Source organism: Rhinatrema bivittatum, chromosome 14 (assembly GCF_901001135.1).
Source record: "Rhinatrema bivittatum chromosome 14, aRhiBiv1.1, whole genome shotgun sequence".
NCBI lineage: Eukaryota > Metazoa > Chordata > Amphibia > Gymnophiona > Rhinatrematidae > Rhinatrema > Rhinatrema bivittatum.
Window position 1 is genome coordinate 77,784,396 of NC_042628.1, and position 11,740 is coordinate 77,796,135.

The 11,740-nt window shown below is 42.8% G+C and overlaps 1 protein-coding gene across 1 annotated transcript in view; it reads left to right on the forward strand.

Annotated features, from left to right (window-relative positions):
* Positions 1 to 11,512, forward strand: part of CYSTM1 (cysteine rich transmembrane module containing 1) — a 93,503-nt gene extending 81,991 nt beyond the window's left edge. The window contains exon 4 of the mRNA XM_029577295.1: positions 11,070 to 11,512. Within this exon, the coding sequence (XP_029433155.1) occupies positions 11,070 to 11,176 (107 nt within the window). The 3' untranslated portion in view covers positions 11,177 to 11,512. The remainder of the gene's footprint in view (positions 1 to 11,069) is intronic.
* Positions 11,513 to 11,740: the final 228 nt, after the last annotated feature.

Sequence of the window (11,740 nt, forward strand, 5' to 3'; positions counted from 1 at the left end):
CCTGCAGGTTACACCCCATATCTTCTGTAAAGGGTAGTAACTGCCGCTCCCTGCAGGTTACACCCCATATCTTCTGTAAAGGATAGTAACTGCTGCTTCGTGCAGGTTACCTCCCCCAATATCTTCTGTAAAGGGTAGTAACTGCTGCTTCGTGCAGGTTACCTCCCCCCATATCTTCTGTAAAGGGTAGTAACTGCTGCTCCCTGCAGGTTACCTCCCCATATCTTCTGTAAAGGATAGTAACTGCTGCTTCGTGCAGGTTACCTCCCCCAATATCTTCTGTAAAGGGTAGTAACTGCTGCTTCGTGCAGGTTACCTCCCCCCATATCTTCTGTAAAGGATATAGTAACTGCTGCTCCCTGCAGGTTACCTCCCCATATCTTCTGTAAAGGGTAGTAACTGCCACTCCCTGCAGGTTACCTCCCCATATCTTCTGTAAAGGGTAGTAACTGCCACTCCCTGCAGGTTACCTCCCCATATCTTCTGTAAAGGGTAGTAACTGCCACTCCCTGCAGGTTACCCCTCCCAAATCTTCTGTAAAGGGTAGTAACTGCCACTCCCTGCAGGTTACCCCTCCCAAATCTTCTGTAAAGGGTAGTAACTGCCGCTCCCTGCAGGTTACCTCCCCATATCTTCTGTAAAGGGTAGTAACTGCCACTCCCTGCTGGTTACCCCTCCCATATCTTCTGTAAAGGGTAGTAACTGCCGCTCCCTGCAGGTTACACCCCATATCTTCTGTAAAGGATAGTAACTGCCGCTCCCTGCAGGTTACCTCCCCATATCTTCTGTAAAGGGCAGTAACTGCTGCTCCCTGCAGGTTACCTCCCCCCTTATCTTCTGTAAAGGGTAGTAACTGCCACTCCCTGCAGGTTACACCCCATATCTTCTGTAAAGGGTAGTAACTGCCGCTCCCTGCAGGTTACACCCCATATCTTCTGTAAAGGGTAGTAACTGCCACTCCCTGCTGGTTACCCCTCCCATATCTTCTGTAAAGGGTAGTAACTGCTGCTTTGTGCAGGTTAACCCCATGCTCCCTTTCTTCATTTCTAGTATTTAGCAATCCTCAGTATCTATCCCATGCCCTTTTGAAGTCATTTCCTGTTTTGTCCTAGTCACCTCTTTCAGGTGGGCATTCCAGGCATCGAAGAAATATTTCCTGATGCTGGTTCTGAGTCATCCCCCCTTCAGTTTCATTTCGTGACCCCTAGTTCTACTGTTTCCTTTCCAACAGAAAAGGTTTGAAGTTTATGCATCATTAATTCCCATTACTTCATTCATTCTCGCCTGTTCGTCCCTATAATTAGCTAGTAAAGCCATAGGTGGTTGATGTAACAGTTCAAATTTCAAGTCCTTTCATGATTTTGTAGACTTCTATCATATCCCCTCTCAGTCATCTCTTCTCCAAACTGAACAGCCCTAACTTTAAAGTTACATGATATTTCAGCACACATTCTTTGCTAGGAGTGCTAAATCTCATCCGGATTGTGATAAATTGCAGGAAGACCTTGTGAGACTGGAAGATTGGGCATCCAAATGGCAGATGAAATTTAATGTGGATAAGTGCAAGGTGTTGCATATAGGGAAAAATAACCTATGCTGTAGTTACACGATGTTAGGTTCCATATTAGGAGCTACCACCCAGGAAAAAGATCTAAGCATCATAGTGGATAATACTTTAAAATCGTCAGCTCAATGTGCTGTGGAGGTCAAAAAAGCAAACAGAATGTTGGGAATTATTAGAAAGGGAATGGTGAATAAAACGGAAAATGTCATAATGCCTCTGTATCGCTCCATGGTGACACCGCACCTTGAATACTGTGTACAATTCTGGTCGCCGCATCTCAAAAAAGATATAGTTGCACTGGAGAAAGTGCAGAGAGGGGCAACCAAAATGATAAAGGGGCATGGAACGGCTCCCCTATGAGGAAAGGCTGAAGAGGTTAGGGCTGTTCAATTTGGAAAAGAGACGACTGAGAGGGGATATGATAGAGGTCTATAGAATCATGAGAGGTCTTGAACAAGTTAATGTAAATTGGTTATTTACACTCTCAGATAATAGAAGGACCAGGGGGGCACTCCATGAAGTTAGCAAGTAGCTCATTTAAAACAAATCAGACAATTTTTTTTTATTTATTTATTTATTTAACATTTCTTATATACCGATATCCGTTCGCACATCGTATCGGTTCACAGTGAACATAAAACTTTGGGCATTGCCCTTACATATAACAAATAAAGATGGTGAACTCAGTAACATATAGATAATCTTCGGGAGGAGCCCTTAGATATAACAAGCATCAATGGGGAGATGCTGATTATAATAATTATAACTAGAACTATATACATGAAAGTGCACAGTACAGAATCAGCAGACATAAAGGCGTTCATACCAGGATATCAATCTAACAATTCACATGGGGGTTTATGTAATAGGGGGTGAAATGGAGTAGGCTTGCCGAAAGAGCCAGGTTTTAAGTTTCTTTTTGAAAATGGGGGTATAAGTCTCTATTCGAATATCATGGGGCAGTGAGTTCCATAAGGTGGGTGCGGCAAGAGAGAAGGCTCTGTTAATAGTAGAGGAGAGTTTAAAAGATTTGATAGAATGGGCATGGAGTGTTCCTTGGAGTGCTGGGCGGGTGGGTCTATTGGAGGAACGGGGTGAGATGGGGGGGTTAATCCAGTTCAGGTTAGAATTTACTAGACTCTTATGAATGATCGAGAGTGTTTTGTAAAGAATTCGTGACTGTATAGGGAGCCAGTGTAGTTGAATAAGTGTGGGGGTGATGTGGTCTCTTTTTTTTGTGTTTGACAATATCCGAGCGGAGGCATTTTGTAGGAGTTGAAGGGGCTTGGTGTGTGATGCAGGAATGCCGAGTAAGAGTGCATTACAGTAGTCGAGCTTCGATAAAATAATAGCCTGGAGGACTGTGCGGAAATCGTTGAAGTGTAGTAGGGATCTGAGTTTCTTTATTGTTTGAAGTTTAAAATAGCAATCCTTTATTATGGATTTGATGAATGGTTTGAATGAGAGGTGATTATCAATAATAGCTCCTAAGTTGCGAGTGTGCGAAGGGAAGTTGGTAGCTGAGTAAGCAAGAGGGATGTCAGGGAGTGGTTGTCTATTCGATATGATTAAAAGCTCAGTCTTGTTAGAGTTGAGAGCAAGGTGCATGTCCTTTAGGAGTTGGTTGATTGAGGAAAGACAGGATTCCCAGCTATGTAAAGCAGTTTGGATGGAGTCAGAGAATGGGAAAATGAGCTGAACGTCGTCAGCATAAATAAAATGTTTGATATGCAGGTTAGTGAGAAGCGTGGTCAGGGGAAGCATGTATATATTAAAAAGCGTAGATGACAGTGAGGAACCTTGGGGTACACCTTGGGGAAGACTGATGGGCTCAGATTCATTATTGTCCATTGAGACAGTGAAAGAGCGATTCTGGAGATAAGATTGAATCCAATCAATGGCCTTGCCTGTGATCCCAATATTTCTGAGAATGTTGAGTAGGAATCGTGATTGACTGTGTCAAACGCAGCTGAGATGTCAAGTAATGCGATGAGATAGGAGGATCCTGAGTCGATTCCTTTGATAAGGGTATCGTGTAGGGAGAGGAGCAGAGCTTCAGTGCTTAAGTGTTTCCTGAAACCATATTGGGTGGAAGGGAGGATGTTGTTCTGTTCAAGGTGATCGGATAGACGTGAGTTCACTAGCTTTTCAAGAACTTTAGCTAGGAGGGGTAGATTGGACACCGGTCTGTAATTAGAAAGAGTGTTGGGGTCAAGGTTGGATTTTTTAAGTAGAGGTTTCACAATTGCTTGTTTCAGAAAGTCTGGGACGGTGCCATGCTCTAGTGAACAGTTGAGAATATTTGAGAGGGGTTTGGCGATCACATTGTGTATGGATAGTAGGAGTTTAGAGGGGATGGTTTCAGAGGGGTGAGTGGATGGTTTCATTTTCTTTAGTATGTTCTCCACTTCTAGGGAGGAAGCGGACTCAAACAATGAAAGGGAGACTGGAGAGTTGATATTGGGAAGACAGATATTGAGGTTATTGTGCGAAAACTGTGCTGTGATGGAAGATACCTTGTTTTTAAAAAATAGAGCTAGTTCGTTGCAACGATTTGTGGAGGAGTTAGCTAGTTGTGTGTGTATGGGAGAGGTCAGGTCAGCAACCATGGTGAAAAGGGCCTTGGGGTTGTATTGCAGACCATTTATTTTTTTGGATATAGTTGCACTGGAGAAAGTGCAGAGAGGGGCAACCAAAATGATAAAGGGGCATGGAACGGCTCCCCTATGAGGAAAGGCTGAAGAGGTTAGGGCTGTTCAATTTGGAAAAGAGACGACTGAGAGGGGATATGATAGAGGTCTATAGAATCATGAGAGGTCTTGAACAAGTTAATGTAAATTGGTTATTTACACTCTCAGATAATAGAAGGACCAGGGGGGCACTCCATGAAGTTAGCAAGTAGCTCATTTAAAACAAATCAGACAATTTTTTTTTTTTTTTTTTTACTCAGCACATAGTTAAGCTCTGGAATTCATTGCCAGAGGATGTGGTTACAGCAGTTAGTGTAAATTGGTTTAGGAAAGGTTTGGATAAGTTCCTAGAGGAAAAATCCATAAACTGCTATAACGGTAATTAATAAGCAATAGTAGCTTGTGATTTATTTAATGTTTGGGTACTTGCCAGGTACTTGTGACTTGGATTGGCCACTGTTGGAAACAGGATACTGAGCCTGAAGGATCCATGCTCTGACCCAGTATGGCATATCTTATGTTCTTATCAATTTTCATAGAGACTTAGATTACTACAATACATTTTTCACAAGAAATCTGTGGAGGATTGTTTATGAATCACAGGACTCTGTTTGTGATGAATTGCATCACAATCCCATGGAAGGAAAACGTTAAAGTGCACAAGCATGACATGAACATCCGTGCAGGTGCATCGTCATTCCTTGTGCTGCTGGGATTTTCACAAGGAAACTCCACAGAGAGTTTCTTTTCAAAAATGAGCTTATACTTTTATATATTTTTTTTTCTTTCATTTTTTTCTTTCATCATTTTTTTCTTTCATCAGGTTTAAGGGTCAGAAGGGTTTTTTGTATTTCTTTTGAGATGTTCAGCAGCGTGTGAGGTCCAACTCTAGAAACCTTTGCAAAAAGCTGATGGCTTTTTTTTACCATTTTACTATATAGCTATGTTGAATATTGCATGATCATTGCAAAAATCTATAAATATGTTCGTAAAAGACTAGAATTCGTTTGCAGTAATTTTCCATGGTTTCCTCCTAAGCTGTCTGAAAAAAAAAATATTATTGAATTGTGGAATTTGTAGGTTTCCTGGTGTGAAATGACGTCCTTCCGCACTGGTGATAAGTATTTCTACACTGAAGTCTTGCTTTATTGCTGGCTACAGATGTGAAGGTTCCTTCTGCTTATTTTTTTTTTTCAAATCTCGGAAAGAATGAGGGAGCTAGTACGTCAAATACCCTCCGATGCCTGTGTACATGTCCTAGCGATAGTCTTCAGACCTCCCGACTCCTGTGCGCGTATTTCTCCTGCAATCTATTGCTGTGTGTCATAGACCTGGACAGTGGAAACAGTAGGTGCTCTAGCTTATGTCCATGGGGACCATATCCATGGAAGCAGTAGGCCATCTGGGCTTGCAGGTTTAAGTATAAACAAGGTATCTAACAATCAGTCTGATTTAGGGAATAGCCTCTGCTATTACTGGCATCAGTAGCATGGGATCTTCTTAATGTCTGGGTACTTGCCAGGTTCTTGTGGCCTGGATTGGCCACTGTTGGAAACAGGATGCTGGGCTTGATGGACCCTTGCTCTGACCCAGTATGGCATGTTCTTAGGTCCTTATTAATGTGCATGTCGTCCAGCCCTTTCCTGAAAGCTTCAGATTGCCATTGCCTTTAGAAATGAATTGCTACTGCTGTGGAACTAGAATGTAGATTGTGTAAGAGAATCAGTGCCATTTCACATCTGACACTTGTTTCTGAAGGTTTATTTTAAGAGCTGATTCACCAGAAAACGAAGGGCTCTGCCAGGCTCCAACACATTAAACTTCCTGTAAAGGGCAAACACAATTCAGCTGCCCAGAAATAGCATGGTCTACAAGTTCATCCATTCCACGCATTTATTTTTGGATCTTGTAAAGCTACCCAGCATAATTTTGGCTTATTGAACGTGCTGTAGTCGCAGACACTTGTTTCATGTGTAACCAGAAGGCACTGAGGCAAAAACATTTCAGGGCAGCAGAAGAGGGGCAAAAATAAAACCCCACAAGGGACAGGTGTGTAAAGCATTGGGTTCCCAGATCATGCCGGGGGGGGGGGGGAGTGCAGCAGCGGGAGAAACACACAGGGCCCCCACCATGGCTGCAGCTCCCCTGTGACGATTGCACGGAGGAGGATGAATTCTATAGGGGAGGCACATTTTGCAGCCCTTGCCCAGGAATCGTCAGAGGCCATGTGCCCTGATTCTTCTCACTGGTAAACAAATTGCTGGGAACATTTTCTTTCCTCCACAACCTTTGGTGTGAAACAAGTTAGATTTTAACAAGCTGAACAAAAATATGCATTTATGATGTCTGTATCGCGTACCGTTTGCTGGAAAAGTGCGCTATACATTAAGCATTGTTATGCGTCTGTAATGGCAATGTTGGCACCAGAAAACAAAACTAAAAATGTTTTGCCGCAGATTTTCGTTTGTAATCACTGTCCGGAAATGTATTTACTCTTTGAGGAAAAAGGTCAAAACATGGCTTTTTCCAATCAAATAATGCGATAAAATATATATTATAGTGAAGCTCTTTGATAACCATCAGCTACTTATCTCATTTGTTATCTAAAAAGTGTCATTCATTGCTATTTGTTATTATGTGGATAACTACTTAGCTTTTGCTAAGTTTGCATTATATATTTAATTCAGTTCTATGGTTTTAAATATTTTGGTGGTTATACCGTTGTCATTTTTATCATATACCATGTAGATGGTTTATTTGTGTTATGCTTCCTTGTGCTGGCTATTTTAGCCATGAAGTGGGATTTTAACGCTCGTATTAATCAGCATTTGCCAATAGGCACACTGCCTTCTAACCTTCCCCAGCAACACACAGAGGAAATTTTCAACAGTGTGCAAACGTCAGCATATGCATGCATAAGCAGGCGTGTGCCTAAAGTTACGCTTCTGTTTTATAAAGTGGTCAAAGGGGGCTGCACGGTTTTTAAAATACTGCACATCCCTGGATATGCAATGCATATGTTTCAGTACATATTTTTTTAATGCAGGGTTCCACATAGTTTATTCGCCTGTTTTATAAAAGTGTGCACAATTATTTAATGCATGAAATATAACCTGTGCATGTAATAATCCTTGTTTTATAAAGTTGGCTGATGTATGCACATAAGTCACTTATGAAAATATTGTGAATGTACTTACAAGCACCAGTTCACAGAGAACTGTAGCAGTTGACCCAAACCTTCCCCCCGTTAACCCACACTTTCTCCATCACTTGCTCCAGACCCTCCACCCAAAAAACTGTACAGGAGAAATTAGATTTCATTTCTGTAACTTGATTAGCAGAAGTAAAAGCAGGAATGCATGGTGGATGGCATACGCATGCACATAAAACATCTTGAAATGCCCTCTTTGTATGCACATACGTTTCTGCAGAGATGCGGCAGTGCACGCATACTTCTGCCCTTCTGAAAATTTATTTACTATGCAGAGAGAAGATACTTGCACGTGTGTATGATGATTTTACACACTCGTCCCCCATGTAAGTCTTTGAAAATTATCCTCATAAAGTCAATGAAGAGGACCAGACATAGCAGTGAACCTTGCTAGCTGCTTTCTCTTCCCCAGAACGAATCCTTTGCCCATCACAGAGTCCTGCTGCTGAACCATTAATAATTTGTGTTCCAGCTCCCAATTTGTCTGGCTCCTCACCAGAGTATAAGGAACACTGTCTAAGGCAGTGATTATTCACTCCCAGCCCTCGAGGGCTGCCAGCACGCTGGGCTTTAAGGATTCCCTAATGCAGTGGTTCTCAACCTTTTTCGGCCGGGACATGCGTGACACACTGAACATGTGACCGTCACGGGGCAAAATGTAAATATACATTCTGCATCCCCAGGAACACCCTTGAGCCCCCAAAATGGGTGCAGAGCAGATCTAGGGCATTACCCGTACAACTCTCCATACAAAAAAAGATATTCTGGTTCTGATGGCATCTCAGTAAAAGCAAAGCCAACTCTTTACTGGGCAGGCACAATACCCCTCCTTATGAAAAGACAGTAATTTACCGCTACAAATATTTAACCAAGCCCTAAACACTAATACACCTCCTATTAGGAAAACAGAGCAAGCCAAGCTGCTATAGACAGATACCCACTTAGAAATAATTGTAAAACTATATTAACAAATGTTACAAAACAGCTGATGAACAGAATAGCATCCAACAATTAAAAACCCATAAAAATTATTAAAAATTGTCCAAATATCAATAAAATATTTCAAAATAGCAGACACATCACATAATCTATATAAATAAAAATGTAAATGTTCGTTTGTTCAAAATCTTAAATCTCCGAAAGTTCTTCACAGACTGCTTTGAAATTTTGACACAACATTGTATTCGAATACGCACGTGTTTTTATATACCAATATTATATAGATGTCACACCTGTGACAGGTAAAAACATGCTGTTTGCGAAAAACAGCGCCATCTGTTGGACGTAAAAGCAACACACGCTGTCTACAATATAAATGGGCTCTGACGACGGAACGCAAATGCGCAGTAGAGAGCAGCTCTACCGCGTATGTGCGGACCATAGAGCTCTGCGCTACGTGCTGGGTGTCACAGAGGGGAGGAGGAAAGGGCAGACGAGTCACCGCTCCGAGAAACGGCTCAGCCCATTCCTCCGCCGGACACTTACACACAGGAGGAGGAAAGGGTAGAAGAGTCGCCGAGCCAGTCCATCCACCGCTGGGGGAGGGAGTAGGGACGGCCGGAGCAGAGGTAATGCGCATTGTGAAATTAAACCTGACTGAGCCATGGCAACGCGTGGCCGGGTACAGCTAGCACCCAATAATTAAAATGGCAGTCAATCAAGAAAATAAACTTTAAAAACCGCCTTTACTTACCCTCTCCAGACAGTCTCCTACTCCTTTCCCTTGCAGGCCAATAGCACTCACCAGAAGCAGCAAGGGCTGCTGAAGCTCCGTCCTCACAGTCCTCTTCCTTAGGGCCCACAACCAGTCACAACCAGTCTCTGTATCACACAGACCAGTAACCTCCCCAACTAGTATATCTTCCTCACACACACACCAGTCACCTTCTTGACCAGTCTCTCTCTCTCTCTCACACACTCTCTCTCACTCACCCACTCACTCATACTCACACACGCCAGTCACCTTCTTGACCAGTCTCTCTCTCTCACTCACCCACTCACTCATACTCACACACGCCAGTCACCTTCTTGACCAGTCTCTCTCTCTCACTCACCCACTCACTCATACTCACACACACCAGTCACCTTCTTGACCAGTCTCTCTCTCTCACTCACACTCACTCACTCACACTCACACACACCAGTCGCCTCTCTGACCAGTCTCTGTGTCTCTCACACACACACACACACACCAGTCGCCTCTCTGACCAGTCTCTGTCTCTCTCACACACACACACACACCAGTCGCCTCTCTGACCAGTCTCTGTCTCTCTCACACACACACACACACACACACACACACACACACACACACCAGTCGCCTCTCTGACCAGTCTCTGTCTCTCTCTCACACACTCACACACACACACACACCAGTCGCCTCTCTGACCAGTCTCGGTCTCTCTCTCACACACACACACACACACACACACACACACACACACACACACACCAGTCGCCTCTCTGACCAGTCTCGGTCTCTCTCTCACACACACACACACACACACACACACCAGTCGCCTCTCTGACCAGTCTCGGTCTCTCTCTCTCACACACACACACACACACACACACACACACACACACACACAAGCTCACATGGAGCCTCTTCTCATTGTTTGGCCCAATAAGCCTGATCTCCGCTTATCAGCCACCACTGGCCTGACCTCTGGTGGCGGTGCACAGATCTCTCCACTCTTCAGCCCTGCCCCTAGGGAGAAGGGGAGCACAAGCGGGGCAGTGGAACACAGAGAGCTGCGACACACCTGCCGGTGCTTAGCGACACTGGTTGAGAACCTCTGCCCTAATGAATATGTATGCGATATATTTGCATACAATGGAGGCAGTGTGCATGCAGATCTGTCTCGTGCATATTCATTACGGATATCCTGAAAACCTGACATGTTGGTTGTCCTCAAGGGCTGGGAGTAACATATAGTAACATACATAGTAATGACTGCAGAAAAAGACCAAAATGGTCCATCCAGTCTGCCCAGCAAGCTTCCCAAGGTAGTACCTGCTGCTCTGTGCAGGTTACCCCGACCTTTCTGTTAAGAAACATGTGAGACGCTATCGCACAGTGCATTATTGCCTCTCATTTTTATTAATCCTGCCCAAACACCTCCTCTTTGAGGAATTTATATTCACACCACCACGAGTGTTAATACCGTCATGCATTTTGATAAATGACCCTACATGTTTACTTTCTGTTGCCTCACGTATAAAGTGACTTGCCCACAGTCACAAGGAGTAGCCGTGGGACTTGGTTACCCTGGTTTATAGGCACTAGGATGAATACAATTGGTCTAAGGCTTTACTAAAATGCAGCTCTATTACTCTGGTCACTGAATTAAAGAATTCAAATTCATTTGGTAAGATTTTCTGCACTATTCAGCTTTTCTGCTTCCTCCTTATTCCCACTGCTGTGCACTGTTCACTCTTCTCCAGTCTTACTTCAGTTTTTAAAGTGATGATCTATTATTCCAAGTGCTATGAATGAGATACTACATATGAACATTAACTGCTGTTAGACTAATGTGGCATGAACATTTTCCATAGTGACATACAAGCCTTGATTTTTATGCATTTTCCCTTGTTTCCTCAGTGTACGTGGTGGAAGAACGGAGAAGGGATGACTCAGGGTGCCTCACATGCCTCTCAGCCTGCTGGACAGCTCTCTGTTGCTGTTGCCTTTGGGATATGTTAACCTGAATCCCAGAAGATACCACTACAATTTAATACCTCTTTAATTCAGAGTGCTATGCATTCTTAGCTTAATTTTATGATCGCTATTAACTGTAACAATTAGCTGTACACACATACATGCATATAAATTTCTCTAAATTAGTTTTATGTTGGGGAACTGTACATGCTTGTGAAATGAAAAGCCACTTTAATGTATGTTGAGCTTTTGTCATATTTTAAAGTGTGATTTTTTTTTTTGTCAAAGGCTTTTTTCGAATTTTAACTAACATAGACATTTGCAATAATAAAGGTTCATTGTTTTTTTGCTAATTCAGATAATAAATACGCTATGCTGAATAAGTATGTGAGAGTCTTAAGCACTGAGAATTGATTTAAAAAAATACACAATGAAATTTTCTGAGAAACATGCATTCACTCACGACTATGTGAGCAGTCACTCATGGCAGGGTGCTTGTTAGTGGATTTTGATGCATGACTATTGAAGTATATTCATACAGTGAATGCATTCTTCAAACAGCATTCAAGGACTTTACTTTTTAAACTACCTTAAAAACTTCACAAAAGGCATTG